The 23,081-nt window shown below is 46.0% G+C and overlaps 1 protein-coding gene across 8 annotated transcripts in view; it reads right to left on the bottom strand.

The window, feature by feature from the left end:
* LOC135899959 (uncharacterized) overlaps window positions 1-23,081 on the bottom strand; it is a 147,241-nt gene that overhangs the window by 53,108 nt on the left and 71,052 nt on the right. For 6 of the 8 annotated variants that reach the window (XR_011509014.1, XM_070527302.1, XM_070527306.1 and 3 more), the window contains exon 3: window positions 3,725-4,021. Coding sequence is in view for 5 of the 8 variants with exons in the window: in XM_070527302.1 (XP_070383403.1) it covers window positions 3,725-4,021 (297 nt within the window). In the remaining 3 variants the exon portion in view is untranslated. The remainder of the gene's footprint in view (window positions 1-3,724; window positions 4,022-23,081) is intronic. The other 2 variants (XR_011509015.1, XR_011509016.1) reach the window with 1 other exon arrangement.

Raw genomic sequence — 23,081 nt, 5'->3', positions numbered from 1 at the left:
ACATGAAACGTGTACAATCAATGCATTCTACCGGTACTAACTAATGGGGCAGAAACTTGTCAGTTGACAAAGAAGCTCGAGAACAAGTTGAGGACCGCGTAAAAAGCGATGGAACGAAAAATGCTAGGCGCTGTGCTAGGAGAAAGGAAGAGTGCGGGGTGGATCAGAGAGCAAACGGGAATATCTGACATTCTAGGTGACATTAAGAAAAAAATGACACTGGGCAGGCCGTGTTATGCGTAGGATGTATAACCGGTGGACATTAGAGCTACAGAATTAGTACCAGGAGAAGGGAAGTGCAATCGAGGACGGCAGAAAACGAGGGGACGTGATGAGATTGGGGAATTTGGAAATGATGAAAATTGGAATCAATTGGCAAAGGACAATGGCAATTGGAGATGGCAGGAAGAAATCTTCTTCCTGCAGTCGACATACGTAAAATAGGCTGATGATGATGACGGTGACAGCAAGATGACGACGCTGTGACGAAAGCATGAAGGTTGACGGAGCTGGAACGACGCCAACAGAATGACAACAATTCAATGGCAATTAAAATGATTACAATAATATAGTGAAGACAAAGAGACAACAATATGATAGCACTGGTACGACGACTGTAGAATAACGACGACATGACCACCACGTGATGACGAAGATGAAATGACGACTGCCATTCATGACGATGGCGTTATGGCAAATGCATACGGACAAGGGTATGATGTCAGTGGAATCGCTACAATATAATTACGGTGCAGGAAACACCAATATTGCATCAAAACAATTCTGTGACGTCGCGGAAATCATAATTTTGTATTGGTTTAAATGGCTTGAGGATGACAGCGTGATGACGACGATGGGACGATGGCAGAGGGAAGGCGCCAGAATAGCAGCATGGGATTGTTGGTTTTCTATTCTGGTGTTAACAGCGGAAAACTTAGACGAGACACGAGATGAGAAGATGGCACCACAAGCGTTACCTAACACCACAACCTTTGTCTAAGAAATGCGCTTAAATAATCATGCACCCAAGCAATGGAACAAAGTTTTCGTCGACAGGTTGACTGCCTTACTAGGGCTGGTTACCCGTCGCACCTTCTTGTGTCTGTTGCAGGAAAAATGAGCAAGAACCTAAAACTCGAGCCTGTTCATGGCGAGCAAAGTGGCGAGAAGCCAAAAATAAATTGAAAGCGAAGGACCGTGGCCCTGCCGTACGTGCACAACTTATCTCACCGCTTGAAAAAGATTAAGCGCAAAGCTGGAGTTATTGTACTGCTTACTGTCCCGGAAAAACTGAAAAGCCTCTGCCGACGCGCCATAAACCAGCAAGGGTGCACGATAAATCACCAGAATCGTCTTGTAGAGTGCACAAATGCCGTGGTATATTCAATACCTTTGAGATGTGGAAAATGTATATAGGGCAAACTTCAAGATGCACAAACGAAAGACTGAAGGAACATAAACTTAGCGTCGAGCAGGCCAACAGGAATCTAGGTATCCATGTCAGGGATTGCCCCTCAAAAACTTGCGCTGCCGAATTCAGACGCTGTGAACTGCTGAAGAAACACAATGACTAGCTGGTCCGGGAGATAATTGAGGTAGCCGAGATTACCAGACTTCGCGACCAATGAATTATCACGCCACCCTTGTTATGGAGAAAAAAGAAGGAATTCAGCTTTTGCACGTACAACTATGTTCAGCACAAAAAAAAAGAAAAAGTGCGTGTTTCACATAATGTGCAATCACGTGACTGCGACACGTGTGGGCAATGGTATAAGGAGCCGTGTTTCTTTCAAAATAAACGTCGTTAAACAGCGCTTGTGGTATCGTCTTCTCGTCTCGTGTCTCGTCTACGTTTTGCGCTGTTCCCACCAAAATTGCCGGCGAGAACAAAATTCTGAGGAAGAGATTCGTCCGGATAAATTGAGGTATACTCAACGGGTTCCAGTACTTTGTACCTTACGTTTCCTTCACCCACGTTCAACTCAGTACCCCCGAAGGCAGCCTTGAGGACCTCTACAAGAGGCAGCTTTCTACATCACTATCAACACCTCTACCGCTATGTTTTTCACCTCAGGTCTCTTTGATTCCTCTCCTTTCCCTTTTCTCTCTCTCCACTGTGACTCCCAGCTTGCCCGGCTTTCCCTTACCCATCAGGGTCAGTGGTTACTGGCCCAGGCGGGCATCTCTCCCATTGCCGTTTCCACATTACCTCTCCTATATACACCCCGGCTCCCTATATTGGCATCCTCCCCTTCCCGTCCACTATGTCCCCTATCCTGCATGTCGACCGTCGTCACGCGGCCGCGCAGCACCATTCGCCCCTCTTTACTATTACATGATTACATGATTTACATGATTTGCATGCGATTTCATGATTTAGTTTAGTTGTGCTGCGGAGCGCGCGCGTACTCGCAGCCCGGTTGCGCGCAGCGCGGCGTGGTTTCGCGACAAGAGAGGAGAGCTGGCTCGAGAAGCGGAGCAGCGTCATGAGCAGCGCCAACTTCCGGCTTCACTTTAGCTTCACAAAGAGTGACGCCGAGCCCCTCCTGAGTTTTCGTCCTCCATGGCTTGCTCATTGGTATGGTGCTGCCCTCAAGTGTGCATTTGGTGAACTAGATCGGCTTCCGTTCGATGACGGCGAAATTGCACGCTGCTTCTGCGTCGCCAGACACAGCCGACCTCGTTCACCGAACGCATGATTGACAGCAGCCCAATACCACGGCGCAAACGCTCCATAACGTGGCTTTTTTTTTCCTATTTTGCGGGCTTTTTCAACGCCACAAAAAAAATACATGAGACGTGTCGTACAAGAAACAACTTGATCGCTGGTTTTTGAAGGTGCTGTACAAATCAGCGTATGATACATGGGGCTCTCAGACAATAAACAAAAAGTTGGTTAATTAATCTCAGACAATAAATGAAAAGTTGGTTAATTAATTTTAAATAATTATTGAGTTGTGAGGAACACAAAAAGATGTCTGTGTTACTAGGGGCCAGTGCTAGTAGTATGCGTTCGATTCAATTCACTTCCCGCGCGCTCTTCATATTTAAAATTATTGGTAGGACAACCTGTGTACGTGACCAATACGTAAGCAAACAACGTTCTTCAGCGGCGGTTGCTCGCGATGGATGAATTCTAACATATCGGGTTTATATGTAACAATTTGGTTTGCTTTTGAAAACTGGCTCGTCAGACACTCTTGCGCAGGGTACGTTTATTTGGTAGCTACGACCTCTTGAAAGTAATTGCCTTGTTGTTTGAGGGGGTAAAACATCCGATGCTTTAGATGCACTGTGTAGCCCCATTTATCAGCATTACGTGATTATTGTTTAACGCCAGAAGGCTCTTCTCGCTTGCTCCTGATACATGAATTCTTACCCAGTTACAGTGTTCCAAAATGCACCACAATTCATAGACGCCCTCTTTGATTCCAGCCACAACAACAACAAAAAAACATCCACAAGCAATATTCGAAATCAAGAAAATCAAATGAGCGGAAATCGATTGCCCAGCAATTATTCTGCCCTTAATAAAGGAAAAATAACCTAAATAGTGCAGTTCAAGTAATCGCTACGTTTTGTTCCACGTTACATCGCCTACAGACATTGACCTTCACGGAATCCATGCAAGTACGTATTAAGAGGCATGCTTTCACTACATATAAATGCTTCCATTGTCTTAGAAAGTTGACATCCCGAAAAGTGCGGATACTGTTATGCTCACCGTTTCGTGTACTTCGAAGAAGTCGGTTCTCGCTTTCACCCGCTGGCGCACGGATCGAGGTACCGCTTCAAGATCGGTCTGCACCAAGCTGCGAGAATTAATGCTGCGGTCACTGGACATCTGCGCGGGCTCACTAGTTGCATCTAATGTACGGAGCGCCGGACACCAAACGCAGGGAAACAACTCGTCATTTGTAGTGCTCGGACTCGGCGACTCGTCCTTATTGCCTTGTGGTGTCACCTCAGTGTTCGGTTTGTCTCCTGAATGGTCCTCAGCGGGTTCCTGAATCGGGTCAACCTGAGAAAAGAAAGGATATGCTGCAGACTTGTGCGACATTACCGAATCACAAGCGAATTTCTAACGACGCCATTCTTTACGAGCATTTCCAATAACAATATCAGTTGATAATCAATAAATCACACACTTTAAAGCTATGTCAGAATGAAACTGAGGGTTGGTAAACTTGCTCACACATTAAACTGAAATTTTTTTGTGCAAAGAATAACTTATTCCCACGCATTTTGCTTTGTAACAACGTGACATATAATGTCCCGTCCCCTATCCTCACCGTAAACCTCGGTTTAGGTAAATGTGTTGTCGGCAGCGTTCATAAGTCTCCCAAGGCAGCGGAAAAATATTTGTGTTTTAGAGCGAATCTGTATGTGGATAGCAGATTTGTCCGTCCGTCTGTCGGTTGCCTGTACACCGAAAACTCCTCCGGCGCAACCCCATGCGCATGTGCTAAAAAGGAAAGATACAGGCGCGGGATTAGCCAACACCACCTAGATAGCACAAGGCGTGTTTACTCCAACCCATGACGTCACGCTACCTGGCTCGAAATTTCCATTGACAAGGCTGGGGTGATAAAAGCGGTGACTTCAAAATCACTGTTGCCTAATCGGGAGCATCCCCATTAGATTATTTGGCAGTCGGGCGAGGTAAATGACGTCATGGATTGCAGTGAAACGGCCATGTGCTATCTCTGTAGCGTTGGATTAGCTGTGCCAGTACTGACGTCGTTGTTCTCTGTCGCAGCCGAGCGCGCACGCAACAGTTTCTGTCCGGCTCCGAAATGAGTAGGCCATGCGCAATCCGTACTCCATAGAAGCAGGAAGCTTCGATCAGCAACGCCGCGAGCAGAACCGGGAACGAGCATGTCTACGCCGTGCCGATGCTATAGCCGGGGCACGAGAACAGGTTCGTGCAGCCAAGCGCAAGCAGTAACTGGTACCGAGGATCACCAAGCCGTCGTTAAATGAACCATCGTGATTAACCGAGTGATAAACACCAGGGCAGCACGTTTGAGCTTCGCTAGTTATACATCTGTGCGGAGTGCTTATGCGGTGATTTTATTATTTACAATACCTATTTCGTAAAACCCACGTGAAGGGCTCTGTATCAGTTACACGCAATTTACATCTAAAATCTAAAGCAGTGCTTACTACACACCGATTGAACTTTTCCTACGTATTACAACAAAAGAGGCGCTTATTTTAACCAAGGTTAAATAAAGTTGGACATTAAATTTACCGTGGACCACGAGTAAACGTTGTAGGACTTCGTGTATAGCATGAAAATATCAGGAAAATGTCATGAAAATATATGTAGAGAGCCAAAGGGTACTTTTATACGTAATATATTGAAAAGACCGCAAAACCTCCCGCGCATTCAAATTTGCTCACATACGAGCCATATATTACCACTCATTAGTAATATGATGACATCTCTCCAGACATTGACAAAAGTATTCATTGGGCGTAGGATGCTTTCGCATTTTTAAAATCTTTTTTTGCAAGGAGTATATTTGATACGCACATTGCTTACAGAGTTGCCATAGTGATCTCCCTATATTTTGTTAAGTTTGACCTTGGTGAAGTTTGTAGTGTTGTCAGCGCTGCGTGCTAAATTTTTCGCGATTGCAAACGTCCCTTATACGACGCGGAGCCCTTCCATATATGGTTTATTCCAAAAACGACAATTATGCCAAGCACATTTCAACGTTGCCTAAGCGTAGCCCATTACATTTTGCCTATTTGGCCAAATATAAGCTTCCCTAGGCACATTCAGTATAAACAGCTTGTACTTGGTCAGGGCACATTTACCTCGCAAACAATTTTTGGCGGGTTCCCCTGTATGGGCTAGTTGGGATTTCGGTGGAAGTTTTATGTAGGCCAGAGCAGCGGGATCAGTTTAGAACCTTCTCTTAACAGACTCAAAGAGCTTCGAACACCTTCCATACATAATTTATTCATTATATCCCAAATAACTCGCGCAGTTTGACGTTTACCTAAACACGGCATTATCCATACCATTTTGCGAGTTTATGTGAAATATAAACAGAAGGCCTTGTTGAGTACACAGATGAGATTGCGGAAAGCAACTACAAACCTCGCAAAGCCCTCTCCCGTTAATTAGGCCTCGCGTAATCTGAATTTATGACGAAGTTGAATGCACTGACACGTCCCAGCAATAAACCATATATTGCTATGGAGGACAAACTCGCTCACTTCGATCTCGAGAGCATGCACTTTCCTATAATTTTATTTTGTGACCTAATGTTGCGCAAGGACACAACGACAAGCGAGATAAACAGAACGCTGTCACAAGTGTTACTAACAATTATATTCAGAAGGGTAATAATCAACGGTGTCGGTACTTTTTCCACTGCGCAGAGACATCTGCCACAAACGAAAACCGGCAAAATCACTTGCGAGGCATTTAAAAAATATGCTCCACAGTATAAAAAGCCACAGAAATCTCAATCACATATGCATTACTTAATGTTTTACGTGAAATGCTCCCAAAAGTTCGCGCGCCGTTTTGTAATTGCTTTTTTCCACGATCTCTACCAGGCTTGTACACGTTACATTTATAACTACATCCTTAAATTTTTTATGGACAATTTATTCGTATTACTGTCCTACGAAGGCAACTGAGTGATTCCTAAAAAGCTATAGCTAACTTTAACGTTTCTTTCACCCATACCTTTATCAACATTCCGGAAAGATTTTAAATAGAGCGAGCCGGCTTCGCCTATTCACCGCGTCCTCTGCCGCCCAACACCTGTCGTGTATATTGACTAAGCATTGGTCTGCGAAACTTTATTCGCTAATATTGCCTCTTTTTAACGGCAAGACATCGGCAGCAACAATAAAAACTTGCCTAATGTGCACGCTGGAGAGAAGGGCTGTGTAGCAATGCACAAACACGTTGCTCAAATGGTTGTGAATATTCAATGCAACGATTTTTGTGTCTTGGTTTCTCTATGAACCACAGATGCTTCAGCATTTCTGTGGCTGGGAGAAGGTGCTGTTGACAAAACCAGTGAAAACACGTAAAAATCACATAAGGCGATTCCCACTCATTGACTTCAGGTGGGGTCATGCTATCGAGCTATAGAAACGGTGGTGCAATTTCTTAAACTAAACCGTGTGGATATTCTGTCGGCACCCTTCACTCGTCAGCCATTTGACTTTAACGTCTAAATGTAACCGACCCCAGCAAATATTCGCGCTACTCTTAAAGGTAGCCTAATCTCTAATGTAATTTCATATAATCCTTCATGCAAATCCAAAACAAAGTGGGGGTCCGAAAGACGCAGTAGCAGACTCTGTTATGCAAGTTAAATAAATAATGCTAAATTGCCTAAGAATGGCTGACGAACGTTTTGATAGGGGACACACCTATCTAAACATTGTTCACCCTTTCGGAGTCGTTTTAATCCTGTTTATACCGAGTGTCCAATGTAACTTGAACCCAACTGCGACACGAGCTTCTTAACGCTATCGCGTTAAAAATATACGTTGTGTACGTAAATAAATCAAAATTACTAGTGGCTATGTTGCCACCGCTTTTCAAAGGGGAGGCCTGTAAACCATGATCATCATGGCATCGTAACGTGCCACTTGCTTTGCTATGGGATATGCGCTCCGGGTGGCGTCTATCGTACGACCTTTGGAGTATTAATACACCAGTTGGCACGCCATGTAGCAGTTGCATAGACAACGGCACAACATAGAAAGGGAAGCCCTGAGCCAGAAAAACAACCTCACCGAAACGTAGAAATAGTGCAGTAATGAAAACATGTATGACATACCTGAATAAGTCAAGCAGGCTAAGTTACAGTTTTTCACTGGCTTGTTTCAAAGGGACTGCCATTAAATCATCATCATCATTACCGTCGTATCGTGCCATTTAATATGCACGCGGCATAGCTTCTATGCATACGAACTTTGCATTGCACTTCCGTTCTAGTCGACGAGGCGTCCCGACATGGAACAGTAGTAATAACTCAAGTAGACTAGGTCACTATTTGTCGGCCTCCCGTTTCGAAGTGGATACAATTAAACCATCATTATTACTATCATAATCATCAGAAACCTACCATGGCACAGATAATAATAATAATAATATTTGGGGTTTTACGTGCCAAAACCACTTTCTGATTATGAGGCACGCCGTAGTGGAGGACTCCGGAAATTTTGACCACCTGGGGTTCTTTAACGTGCACCTAAATCTAAGCACACGGGTGTTTTCGCATTTCGCCCCCATCGAAATGCGGCCGCCGTGGCCGGGATTCGATCCCGCGACCTCGTGCTCAGCAGCCCAACACCATAGCCACTGAGCAACCACGGCGAGTCCCATGGCACAGATGAAGGGATATTACATGTGCACAGTATAATCGCATATCTTTATTTACTCCTCGGTAAACGATATGGCACCTACTGGCAAGTTACGAACCACTGCTGAAGATGCGAATCGTAGAGCTCCGCGCATGGCTGCAACCAGGCAATATCGGGCCCACCAGACCTCTGCGCAGATAGCAAGACAAGCCCCAGCACAAGCTGCAGCTCGCCGTCGACACAAGTCTGCAAGTTTCGATCATTCTCGTTGAAACGACGCGAAGAGACTTCGCTGCAAAGACCCTGTATCGCATGATGCCGGAAACAAAAGTCCTATGGAGCTCCGTTTCACGGGGCTCTTCAGCTTACGCTGTGACTGTGCTTCATGTGCCGCGCAGGCTTGTGACTTTTGTTTCTCGATCTTTCTCTTATTCAACCAGACCTTGCGTTCCCACAAGGGTCAGTATATTGAACGTCGACTGTATAATGAATCTACCAGAGCAAATGCAAGGGTTCCGTTATTATTTGCAGCACTTCTAATTAAACCAGCAGCCATTAACACACCCCCTTTTTTTGGCACAGTTGAACTCAATATGCCATACAGTTTTAGAATTCGAGACGTCCGCCCAATCGTAACCGATTGCTGCAAAGGAAACCCAAAACGGTTTCCCCGAAAGAAAAGCCTCATAGTTGAAGAAACATATGTCCTGGTCCTCGACTCGAACCCGGGACCACCGCCTCTCTCGTGCAGCCGCTATACCATCTGATCTAACCAGGCGGCTAGCAGATGGCAGGGTGAAGTCGAATTTATCGACAACCCGAAGCAAAGGCCAGCGTGTGGCGTAATAGTTCTGCGGAAACCCGCAAGACGGAGGGAAGTAATTACCGTATACACTCGACTAAGGGCCGTGCTCGTGGAAGGGCCGCTTCCCCCAACTTGGCAGTCCAAATTTTGAAGAAAGAAATCTCGCCAGCAAACGGCAGCGTCGTCTCGCGTGCGGCGGCGCATTTCGCGGGAGCCACCAGATGGCAATAGCTGCCCTTCGTAACGCGGCGCTATCTGCGAGCTCCGGACGCGCGGCACTATCTGGGAGATCTTGTCGCTTTTCTTGCCGGCACCATTGATCCTTTGCGCCGCCGTTCATTTTGATGACTGTCTATAGCACAACCGCTTGCGGTGGAAAAGGGAAAAAAAACGCTTAACCGCATATGATGCTGCTTCAAACTTCAAGTTGTCGCATACGCCGAACACAATGGAAAACGTGCAGTCTGACGGAATTTCCACGTCGACGACAAGTGCGTGCGTCGCTGGTGCGACCAAAAGGGAGAGCTGGCCACAACAAACAAGACTAGCAAAGCATTCCGTGGCAAACCTTGCAATTGGACAAGTTTCACCGCTTTGTTAACGCGCTGCGAGCGGAGCCAAAGCCACCTATAAAAAAAAGTAAGGCCACCGCATCACCTCCTCTCCCCTGTCAATACGTCACGAGAGTCGGATGGTAGCGGTGGATGGGGGAGCGCTGCGTTTCTAGAACGCGGCGCGCGTTCTGAAAAACAAATTTTCTCCGTGGCTGCAACGCTAGAGCGGCAACGCGTGGAGCATTTGCTTGGTGGCTTTTGTGGAGCATGCTGCACCGTAAACGCGATTGCTTTTCTTCGATTGTGCGTGGTTCGTCGCACACGGAAGCGCAACGATGCCTGGCTGTTGTTGCGCGCCAAACTGCAAGTCCAATTATGACGGAGGACAAAGTGTCCGAGTGCACAAGTTCCCACCTGACCGAGCCACTCGGGAAGCATGGACGAGAGCAATTCCTCGGAAGGACTTCTCGCCAACGAAGTACACAGTGATAAGTATATCTTCTCTCTATTGTTATTCTGGGTTTCCAGACGAATAGGTTTCGTCAGCATAGTGCGCAATGCATTCGTACACGCGTGCACAATAGATAGGTCTCTGCACCTGTCGACGCGCTTGTAAATTCAACATTTTTGTCGAGCTCCATACCTGTAACGGCTTGTTTTTTTTTCAGCTCTGTGAAAAGCATTACTTGCCATCGGATTACTTGAAGACGACATCTTACACGGACGTCAAGACAGGAAAAGTGGTCGAAGTTGCCGTGAAAAACATCCGTCTGAAGAAAACTGCAAGAAAACTGCAATTCCGAGCTTGTTTCCCAATTGCCGTGCCTATTGATCGCGTCCGCCAGTGTGCGTTCGAGAAGCGCCGGCTGCCAAAAGAGCGCGCTTGGAAGCCACATATTTGCAAAAAGCAATAATGCTTTCTCAGCAAACCCAAGCAGAAGAGGACGCCAAGCTGAAGGCCTTGCCAAGCTTTCAGTGTTCGGACTTCTGGACAGTTTTGAACAAGGGCCCCAAGGTTTTCTTTTTGAACTTGTCACTTCAATCTGCTCCTGCAGTCCGTACTTCGGTGATCGTGTCCACAGACCTGTGCGTCGAAGTATTTTTTGGTGAAACGGGTGTGAGGAAGTGTGGTGATGTTTTAGTTCCTGAAAAGCTGTGCGACTTGAGAGATTTGAAAAGTGTGTAACACATGATCGAACAGACACGTAAGGATATCAGCACTGAGCGTTCTGAAAAGGCCCGTCACCTACTTACATCGGTTTCGGCATTGCTAGAGGAAGTAAGTGGAAAACATTTCGCATGCGAGTTGCAAGAATGGCATTTGTAAGTGCTTAAATTCTTGAAGAGTCAAGTTGATCTTGTTTTGAATGATGCTGGCCGATATCCCCCCGATTTATTGGTTTTTGCTAGCCTTTTGTTCACAATTTCATCTCATGCATATAGATTCCTGGGAAGTTCGATGAAGCTTAAGATGCCGCATCCTGATACGATCAGAAGACTGTGTTCATCGTAAGATGTACACCCTGAAACGTAGCAGCAAGAATGTAGCTTTCTTTCCTATGCAAAGCGTATTGTAAGCACATATAAAGAGCATGAAAAGACTGTAACGTTAATGATTGACGAGATTCACCTTCAATCATTTTTTGATTACAAGGCTGGGTTGGTTACTGGTGCTGCGGTTAATTCATCGACTGCAACAAAAACTGCCCACGTATTTATGATACAGAGCCTGCTTTCTTCAAACAAGGATGTTGTACACATCCTTCCTGCGGCACAAATCGATGCTAAGGCGCTGCACGACTTCCTTCGGAAGATTGTTCTTGATCTAGAGGCATCTGGTTTTAGAATAATCGCAGTGATCTCGGACAATAACTCCATAAACAGAAAAGCCATGTCCTACTTCGCTAAGCCGGCAAGTGTCAGCATTGTTGACCAGCATCCTGCTGACCCATCTGGACCCCTATTTCTTGTGGTCGACCCAGTTCACATACTAAAGTGTATAAGAAATAACTGGCTGAATCAAAGAAACATTGGCAAATGGATGTACTTTCCTGAGCCGAAAAGTGATGAGGCTGAACCAAAGATACTTACAGCATCTTTCGAGGTATTATGCCAGCTGCACGAAGCTGAAAAGCATGAGCTCTTGAAGCTAGCACCAACGCTCACTTTGAAGGCACTGAACCCCTCAAACATGGAATGGCAGAACGTTAAACTGGCCTTAAAGATTTTTAACTCATCTACTCTTGCTGCTCTCAGTGTTGCAACGTTCCCGCATGCAAAGGAAACTTCTCAATATGTCGACACCATTTTGACTTGGTGGAACCTTGTTAACGTCAAGACGCGAAGAAAAGGACAGCGGTTGCGAGATCAGTTGCAAGGTCCAATAGTTTCATCGTCATGTCCTCAACTATAATTCTTAGAGAGAATAGTTCAATGGCTTGATCACTGGAGAAGCCTCGAACATGACAATGGCCGCTTGACACGTGAAACGCACATAGCTTTCAGCCACACTACCCATGCCATGCACGAACTTGTCATATACTGTCTCAAAGAGCTTCATTTCGAGTACGTTCTTTTGGGCAAATTTCTAACTGATAGCTTTGAGGATCGCTTTGGAAAGTACCGGCAATTGTCTCGTACCAATTACCACGTGTCTATAAGGCAGATATATGAATCTGAAAACAAATTGCGTTTGCAGAAGGCTCTGGACCTGCCAGATTTGGACACTCTACTACCACCGAGCGTGAACACGTTGGAGACAAGTGTACGTTCAGGAAACGTCTAGTTTCAAGTCACTGTGACCGACTCCGACATTGAGAAAAAAGCGTCAAGGCTACCGGCACTAACCTATGTTGCCGGCTATTGTGCCCATGCAGCTCTAAAAAAGCTGACATGCCCATCTTGCAGTGAAAGTGAATGCATGACGTCGATCTAGATGACCCTGAGAATGCATTAATCACGAAGATGACAAGGGGTGGCCTGAAGTTTCCACGAGCAGTTGTAGTTAATGCTGTACTCTTTACTGAAATTATCTTGGACAAGCTCAGGACACCAGAATATGCCGTACAATTTTTCAGCCTTCCTAGGCAGAAAGATACTCTTGTCGGCCTTTTGTTCGCTACCCTTCATGACTTTGAGGATGTCGATGTGTGTGATTTCGGTCATCCTGCACAGGAGGTAATGGGGCATGTTGTAAGTGCTGCAGCGAATACACTTCTGAACAACTTGTGCCGCACAGAAAACGACAAATTACGCAACGCCAAGAACGACCGAAAATTGCAGACCTTGAAGGCCTGAGATGTTTCTCATTATTTATTTTTATTCATGAAGCTCTGTTTTGTTGATCATCTACGTATGTTTGTGCTGACAGAACCCTTGTAAAAAGAAACCTTTGGCGTAGCTAGGACTTATTTGCCTACATTATCAAAATTTAAACTCTGCATTTTGGCCAATTCAAATGTTATTTGAGTGCATTGTGCTACCTGTTTATGACTCGAACTCTCCGTGCTACCGCAGTCCATTCATTACATGTTTTCCTTTAGGACTGATTCTAGGCCTCTCGTTTTTTACTTACTTTTCACCATTATCTCAGTATTTTATGAAGACCTATAAGGCCTGCAAACAAGGCGGGTGGAAATAAAATAACCACAAGAAATGGTACAACAAAGACGGAAGCTTATTCTATTTGTGAATTAGTTGTGCGTGACCCTATAATGATAACATTTTCACAATAAAATTAACCTCGATATTCGTGTGTCTAGCGAGGACTGTTTTACGCAATGCAAGAGTGAGAATGATAATTGTATATGGAAGATTTAAAATGTTTGTTTCTGAATGCAGTTCTTATCATTTGTGAATAAAGTATATTCTGTGTCTTCAATATGCAGTTTTCCTCTTTCTTTCGTTCCGTCTAAAGTTGAGTGACTAAGCAGCCTGCAGTTTGCTTGTCTTAGTCCCGACCAAACATCACAAGCACAATAAGGCAGGTCGTGTTTCGATACACGCAAAAAACAAAAATGTTGCCAATCAAGTAATCTAAGGAAGGTATGAAAGAATGCTGCTTTCTATGGTGGTGTTGACTGCGGTGAACCCGCGGCTCCCCCTTATTTTTTGCGTCAGCTGTACGTGTCTTGCTTTGGAAACGAAGCATCTGAATTTATAGGTTGCTGTCACTTTAAGGACAGCCATAGTATCCTTTAAGGATGCCATAGTATCCGCGACGCGCAAAGAGACACACTGCAAGCACAACGAACCTAGGCCTCGTGATGCACGGGGTGCATGTTTTTAGGCAGGGGGAGAATAGTGATGCAGTTTTGTATGTCTGATGGTAAAGGACATGTCTGATGGGCCTTGGAAGTCGGGATTAGTCCTAATTTGTCCAGGATGTGCCGACCTGTGGTGGTAGAGGACAGCCTCTCAATTTGGGCTGTGCGATGGGCTTCCGTGAGCTCATCAAATGTATTATGTTCCCCCATGCGAAGGAGGCGCTCGTTTGGCGCGTGCCTGGGGAGGTTAAGTGCAGTCTTATACGCTTGACGTATAACGGCATCCACTTTTTCCGTTTCCGTCCGGTTGAGATGAAGGTATGGGAGCGAGTATAGTACTCTGCTTATGACATAAGCCTGCACTAGCTTTCTCACGTCATGCTCTCTCATCCCATTGTGTCTATTGGCTATCCGCTTAATCAGGCGCATAGTGTGGTGTACTGTGGTGGTGAGTTTGTTCAAGGTCGCCGTATGTCTGCCATTGTTCGCATGACCATGCCAAGCACTCGTAGCTGTGTGACCTCTGGAGTGGAATACGTCTTCATGTGGATACGGATGCTGGGGTTTGGAGTTGGGTCTGTGCGTCTCTTGGGGGGGTGAAGAGCAAGAAGTTCCGACTTGGTGGGGGAGCACGCGAGACCTATTGCCATAGCCCGCTCCACCACCACATCGACCCCTGCTTGTAAGGTCGCCTCCATGTCGCCTATGCTGCCTGTAGTGGTCCACAAGGCAATATCATCTGCATACTGGGAGTGTGAGAGGTTGGGAATATTTGCCAGGTCTCTGGCCATGGGAATGAGAGTAAGGTTGAAGAGGAGTGGCGAGAGCACTGACCCGTGCGGTGTGCCTCTACTACCCAGTTGGACCTAGTCTGTTGTCAGTTCTCCCACAGTAAGAACCGCAGTTCTGGCCTGTAGGAAAGCTGTGACATAGGCGTGAGTTGTCCCGCCTACGTGTAGATCGGATAAGGCGTTCAGCACTGCGGTATGTTCCACATTGTCAAAGGCCTTGGTCAGGTCGAGTGCTAGTATGGCTCTTGTGCGTTTGGCATGCCGGGGGTGCAGGACTTCTTCAGAGAGCTGAAGCATGACGTTAGGATGGATAGTTGAAGGATAGTTGAATGAAGCATGACGTCTTGCGTAGATAGATGCCCGCGGAAGCCAGTCATTGCGTGAGGGAAGAGATTATGTGTTTGCATATGCTGTTGGATTCTTTCTAGTATGACATGTTCGAAGAGCTTACCTAGACATGAAGTGAATGAAATTGGACGTAGGTTTTTTAGATCTAGCGGCTTGCCTGGCTTGGGAATAAAGGTTATCTTTGCATAGGTTCACTGTGGCGGGAGGGTTCCTGCGGCCCAGTGCGAGTTAAAGAGTTGGGTTATCGCCTGTATCGACCTGTCATCAAGGTTTCGAAGGGCTTTGTTCATGATGCTATCCTCCCCTGGAGCGGATGTGGTTCTGAGCTTATGTAAGGCTGCGCGGACTTCCCAGACAGTGATGTCTGCATCTAGTTCTGGATTGTTCTGGCGGGTGTAAGGAGGTAAGGGGACCCTTGTACGGTCCGCCAGATATAGGGTTTGCAGAGAGTCCAGTAGTGCTTTGTCTTCCGCTGGGTTGCTGTGCAGCAGCCGCGAGAGACTCTTGCGCTGTTGGATCTTGTTATTTTCGGGGTTTAGCAGGCATCGCAGGAATAACCACGTGTCCTTTAGGCCTAAATTCGCACTCATGTGGTCGCATGCTGCCCCCACTGTTGACGTGTTAGGTGTGTTGCGTGCTGTTCTATTTCCCTGACAAGGGCCGCGATTCGGGTTTTGAGTTTGCGATTGTGCTTATTTGCTAGAGCTTCCCGAATGGTATCATCGTCAAACTGCAAAAACAGGGCTGGATGTCCGATGAACTAGTCGTGGACTGGGTGAAAACGGTTTGGGCTAACCGCCCGGGAGGCCTGCTGTGACGGAAGGACCAGCTCGTATTGGACAGCTTTCGTGGCCACCTCACAGAGCGCGTGAAGGCTCGTGTTGCAGAAGCTCGTACGCATCTAGCCGTCATCCCCGGCGTTTTAAGCGTGCTGCCACCGCTGGATGTGTCTATTAGTAGGCCGTTTAAGGCGAAATTCAGATGCCAGTACTTTGAATGGATGGCAGCGGGCCACCACGACAAAACGTCGACCGGATGCCTAAGGAGGGCGTCACTTCAGCTGGTCTGCTCTTGGATTTTAAGCGCCCGGCGTGCGGTGACCAGGGACATTATTGTAAAGAGTTTTGTAGCATTCCTAGTTAAAGGACAGAATAGACGGAAAGGCTGTGGAACTGGCATCCATCTTGTCTACGTTTATTCTAACTCCCTCCTTCTCTTCTCCTGAACCCAGGTTCCTGCGCTTCTTCATCTTCTATTCGAAGGCTCATACCGCTTCTCCATTCCAGGTTTCTTTTGCTAACCCCTTCTGTGGTAATACTTCAAAACGTTTCCAATCGAAGCACATTCTACTAAGCCACGTTTACCAATGTACCACACAGTCTTCAATATTCCTTTCTGAGTGGCTGTTTTTGTCACAGAGTAAGGACCATAAAATTTAGCATTGGTTCTCTTACTCCTTTTCTAACTTGAAAGAGGTAGGTGGCTTGAGTGTCTGAGATATCTGAGAAATGTCTCGTGTCAAAATTTTTTTTTCATTCGTTTACGGTACTTCTCCTCCTGCGATTTCTGTTTCCTCTCCTCGACGATCTTGAGATTTTCTAACCGCGCCGGTTCACGGTTCACCTCATGAATAGGGGTTTCTCCTGAAGAAGCGAACTGCGAGCTGCATCCCAAGCCACTGGTGTAGGAGCGATGGTGACGTCGTACAGCTCCGTATAAAGAGCATTTCCATCCAGCAGGCAAACTATCGTATATCCTGATGTATTGCTTCACATCTCGTATAGCACCCTCTGCAAGCCCATTCCCCGCGGTATGGTATGGCGCATAGAATTTGATTGGTATATTGTGGTCTCGAGCCCACCTTGCTAATTTTTCACTCTTGAACGCTGAACCGTTGTCACAAACAACCGTCCTGGTTGTGCTAAACATGTCCGATGGCACTATTCGCGTCTTCATTTCCTGCCCATGCCGCGACCATCCTGGTGCATTCATCTATGGCCAGAAGAAAAGTTTGCGTTTTTCGCACTCCTCATTTCCTATTTAGCTCGGTGAAATCCAGGTGCATAACTTCAAAAGGCACGTTCGAGTGAAAAGGTATTATCATGGCGGCCGTAGGCTGCTTATATTTCACTTTGTTGTCTTGACAAATGTGGCATGAACAAACGTATTGATTGACGTCTCCTTTCATGTGAGGCCACGTAAATCTCTTGACTAGCTTGTTGTAGGTGCGCCAAAATCCGTCGTGTCCTCCAAATTCTGGGCTATCGTGGTACAAATAAGCACCCTGGAAACCACCGTTGGCGGGACTTGATAGTGACCTTTAAAGATCAATGGTTCAGTGCCTTCCCACAATTTAACTTCCTTGATTTCTTCCGATTGTTTTTTGTTGGCCTGTATTATCCGTCTAGACAATGCATCTGCATCAGTCAAAAGGGGTCCAGGTCTGTGGGAGCTGGTGAAATCGAACTGCTGCAAGTAGTTCGCCCATCTGGCGATATGTCTCTTAGGTTGAGTCATATTGAAGAGATGAGTGAAGGCCTGGTGATCGGTGAACACAGTAAACTTCGCACCTTCTAGGTTCGTACGGAAGTACTGAATTGCTTTAAGGACTCCAAGAGCTTCCTTTTCAGTAGTGGTGTACTTGACTTCAGGTGGCTTGAGGGTGTAGAAGTAGTAACATACTACGTGTCGCTTTTCTCGGCCGGATGCTCCTGCACATTTCTGGTGCAGGACTGCACCTGTCCTATAGTGTGAGGCGCCGGTATTCAGTTCAAAGTGTAAAGTGAAATCTGTTATTTGACAGAATAGGGTCAGCAGAGATTCTGTGCACCAGATCACGGTAGACTCTCGCACCTTCCTCATCCCATTCAAATGGAAATTCTTTCTGCGTTAGGCACGTGACGCATCTTGTTTTTATGGCAAAGTTTTTTATGAAGGTTCTGAAATGTCCTGCTAATCAAAAAACACATGCAATGAGTGGATGTCATATAGTTTTGCCAGTTGAGATATCCTCTCGACAGACTCTTGTTTCGTGCTTCTGGTAGTCCCATCAAAGACTCTTCAAAGAAACACAACTTTTATTTGAAAGAACTTTCCTTAAAATTAACCTTGAGGAGTGCCAAGCTCAAGGCATTTAATACCTGGGACAGGCGTTCCTGATGCTCAGCCTCTGTATTGGAGAAAATAATCTCTTTTACGTACACGTTACTAAAGACACCTAGGAAAGGCTTCAGGACTTGCGCGTGCAGTCCGTGCATTATTAGTGCTACTACGGCAGAAGTAGGAAACATAGGCTCGGCCAGCTTTCAAAGGTGGCGTTTTTCAAAGAAATACTCGCCCAGGGAGCCCTGCTTGAATTAAAAATTAAGCGCGGCGTCCCATCTTTGCACTTGGTTGCTTCGAAATGTCGTCAAGAATTTTTTCCTTCCACTGGTTCCAAGAGTTCGTTTGTAGCAATTGCTACGGTTGGGTGAATGTCACATTTTCCGCTTATTATTTACTTCCCTCCATCTTGCGGGTTTCCGCAGAACTATTACGTCAAACTCTTGTCTTTGTTTCTGAGTTGTCGATATATTCGACTTCACCCTGCAATCTGGTAGCCGCCTGGCTAGCTCACATGGTAGAGCGGCTGCCCCGGAAAAGCAGTTGTCCCGGGTTCAAGTCGCCAACCGGGATGAATGTTTCTTCAACTACGAGCCTTTTCTTTCGAGGAACCTGTTTGGGTTTCCTTTGTAGCTACTGGTATGATTGGGTGGATGTATCACTTCCCGTTTATTAATTACTTCCATCCACCTTGCGGGTATGGTATGGTATGGTATGGTAAAACTTTAATAATTAAAGTCCTGCAGATCGTGAGTCTTCACGAAGCGGGCCGCTCCCACGTGGGAACCGGAAGGCCGAGCCTCTCGGCCGCATCGTGGGCCTTCTGGACAGCGCAGAGTTGGTTTCCGGCACCTTGCGGGTTGCCGCAGAATTATTACGCCAGCTTTAGAATTCGGTTAAACATTGAGACGACCGTATTACGTTCTGCAATCACTGAATTTGTTCCCTACAAAGCATAGTTCACTGAGTAAACTGGAAAAAGAAGCTACACACGACGTAAAACGCATGGAAATTAGGATTATGCACGTTATGTAACTATTTTCAAAAGATGCCGTTTCCTTAACCTTAGAACTCCTTTACGACGCCAACCATAAAATGCCCCCGTCTTCTGCATATATGAGGTTGCTACCCTTACTCGTCTTTGCGCCAAAACAAAGAATTATTTAAGCGTTTCACATACCGTCCCTAGAAGAGCTGACAGTGCGGGTTTGCAATCTTCATTTAATCCACATCAGCTATGAACTTCAGAATGTACCATCACATCACTCCAAATATTTTTCGCATTTGACAACGTATAAGTTCTTGAGAAATATATGTCGTGATGGCACATAAAAACTATGTGATGGCACTAACAGGTTGGCCGTGAACAAACTAGCCTTTAGAAAGGTAGATGAAGTGCCTCCGTAGCCCTGCTTTAAAAAATATTTTGCTATGGTTTCTAGTAATCTTTGAGTTACGTATGTGAAACCTGTCTGTCGCGATCTCATGATGGAACCCACACAGCATAGACTACTTATGTTTCGAGGAACTCGTATGGGTTTCCTTTGTAGCAATTGCTACGAATGGGTGGATGTCTGACTTTCCCCTTTATTCATTACTTCTCTCCACAATGCGGCTTTCCGCAGAATTACTACGTCAAACTACTTATGTCTCAATGCCATATTAGCTGTTCCACCCAAAGCTCACCTTCTATGACGCCGTGCTGGTGTAAAGAAATGCAAGTGTAAATAATAAATCCTACTGGAAGAAACGATGCAATCACAATGTTCAAAAGCGGGTATAAACAAACCAGCGAAAATGGTAATATGGTGTTTACCGAACCTCTGGAATGGATATTGTTCCACTTCTTTGTAGGAAGCTCACTGAGCGGATCTTTCCACTATTATCCACAATACGGTACGATTTGAAGCACTTCACAAGTCTTGTAAATAGTACATTCCCAGACGCCTTCGTTAGGAACAATGTCTCACTTGTTTGAAGTATCTGCGTTTCAAAGAAGATATATTGTTAGCATAATCTCCCAACTGGTTAGAGAACGAACATATGAGACATGGCCTTCTCGTTTAATTTTATCACAGTCACTGCTAAGCTCTCCAGATGCAGTATACAATGTCGCAACCACGTATCTGTATGTTCACCCGTTCATAGCGATCTACCTAAGGTAAAAGAGAAGACTATGCTATTGGGCCAAGCATATTCCGCGAACGTCAAGAAGTATAGGTGAACGTGCTTTTTTCTTAGCAGCGCTCGTCACGTTGTGTGACAGTGAAGGGTTTCACTTAGGTTGTTATACAGAGCAGTGATTGTCCGATTCAAAGAAGTTCTCAGAAGCATCAGCTTGCTTTTATTGTTGTGGATGAGCTATTACCTCATGGAGCGATTCATACATGAATGAACGCCAGGTTTGGTAGAGTGATGAAGGCGACAATGAGGTCGTGTGCACGCGGGTCAGATCAGACATCTTCTCTTGCTCTAGTTTTCCTTATAAATATTTTGTAAATATATCCTTCGCAACATTTCACATCCGTCACACTTTTGTGGAGGTGCGGGGTACGTGACGCCTCGCAAAGAAACTACGCAACGGCCGTCGCGATGGATATCTGTAAGCAATGGCGAGATACGCGGCGCCTATATCCGCACCCGCCACTTTAATGATCGTGCTCATGCAACCCGGCCATCCTCGCCCGTCCTGCGGTTCCAGTGAAGCGGACGTTGAAGATTGGCGGACGGAGTACGAACGCGTGAGTGCTTACAACCGATTTAAGCATACCCTGATATTGGCAAATATTCTTTGATACATCAAAGGCACCGCAACAGTAAAGCTTGATAACCTGAAACACGAAATTGAAAGCTGGGGCACATGAAAAAAAAAAGCACTACGAGACTTCTTTGGTCAGAAGATAGCCGAGAAAATGATGCGAAAAATTTATCTTTTTTCTGCAAAAGGTGCGAATGCCGGTGCTTTGAACGGGCTAAAAGCTGGCACATTGGGCACGTGTCTGTCCGTTTTACCAGCAGGGTGGCAACGACCTCTTACGAAGACCACATGGCAGCACAGCCGTCAGTTCCACCAGATCAGGTGACAGTATGCTCACACGCAATAAGTATGTTTACCTGTGAAAATTAGTGACGTAGACAAGGATACAGTGACTAATAAATTCAGCAAAGCTTCATTCCACAAAATTGTGTCCGCTAAACGAAGACGCACGGCCACAATAGTGAACGTATATTTGGCAGTCGTCGAACTGAATTCCAGGGCACTTTTCCCAATATGGCTGACTAATATGCTGAATACACTTTTTAGCAGTATTTCCAAAAGGATTGAAGGAGACTTAAGCACCAAGGACACCACTAAGGGACGGTTTTCTGCAGTGCTGCCTGTGCTTTTAATAGAGCCGACGCTGAAAGGCCATATCCAAGAATATGTAGTCCAAGTGGCGCCAAGCATCAGCTTGTGTTGCTCTGCAGATTAGGAAATGGTCATCCGCTTAAACACACATTACGTATCCGTCGCATAAGATGACATGATTAGAAATATTAAACGACGCTACGTTTATTACGACCTGTTCTCCCCATGGTAGTGGAATGAGTGAACATTAAATCATGCAATTTGCCGAGTAGAATTTTTCAGAGAAGGCCTCATGGGTTAACCTCATTGGTTAAATCGATTTCCGGAAATTACGGTACATGTGAATTTTCACATTTCACAATTACCTATAGCCGTCCTAGTGAAGATATCGCAGAGGTAGCCTCATGATCGATAGCAGAATTTTACAGTCACCAAGCTTCCACAAGAAGTATTCTCAGTGCTTCGGAAAGCTAGAATAGGAAATTTGGGTCTGGCAAATTACTTCTGCAGAATAGTGCAAGTGGTGTAGCGAGTCTTAAAAGAAACTGAGTGGTGCAATTTTAGTTAGTCATAACCGTATGAGGCCAACAGACACTGAAGCCATAAATGGCATAAGGAAAATTACCTGTGGGTATACAGGAAATATGGACAAATACGCAATTCCGCCGGAAACGCGAAGCACCGTATGCGATAGCAAATTAGTATATAGCTGTAACAAGTAAGGATGGCAGTTTTATCGGCCATATAAACTTGTAAACATTCGCGTACTAACTAAATTACCAATGATAGAATATGTAAGTGTGACTCAACGAGGACTTAGTAAGAAACAGACACACGGAGACATCGCTGTCTTTGTGCGTCTGCTTCTTTCTACGTCCTCTTTCAGTCGTCCTTACACATTTTATCATGTATTCAAACCAACTAGCAGGTCAACGTGTTTTGACTAAGTCATCCAGAATGGTGTCACGTGCGCACACGTAAGCATGAACACACATCACTCGAAGACAGAGGAAACTATCTGTAGAAACGCTGCAGTTAGGAATCGTGGCAGCAGCCGCGAGCCAATTGACCTTTGTGGATCCGTCGCTTCAACGAATGCGAAACGTAGAAAGCGCAGCGCATACGAAGCTAGCGCACTGTGCGCACTGGACAATCATCGCAGATCGCTTTGCAGATGAATACCGCACGGGCGCCCAATTTGGACATGCCGCAGACTGCTTCGAGGCACACGAGCGCCGGCAACACATCCCTACGGCGTCCATCATTCGCATAGCCAACGTCGTAGTAGGCGCCACGGTTATCTTAACTCTGTACGGAGCGGCGGGCAAGTAGGAGGCACTGTAGCAGCCGCCGGAGAAAAACGCCCCTTCTCTCTCATTTCGCTCCCCTGCCTCGCTTGCCGCAGGAGCGGGCGCGCGTCCTGGCTGCATTCCCAGTTGGCGCACGCGAGATTGAACCGCGTTCGCCGACTCACGCTCATGCGGGACGTCACGGCGACGCCGACGGCATAAATGCGGTCGG

This window comes from Dermacentor albipictus, chromosome 10 (assembly GCF_038994185.2).
Source record: "Dermacentor albipictus isolate Rhodes 1998 colony chromosome 10, USDA_Dalb.pri_finalv2, whole genome shotgun sequence".
Taxonomy (NCBI): Eukaryota; Metazoa; Arthropoda; class Arachnida; order Ixodida; family Ixodidae; genus Dermacentor; species Dermacentor albipictus.
The sequence above is the reverse complement of the archived record's forward strand: the minus strand, read 5'-3'. Positions and strand labels throughout refer to the sequence as shown.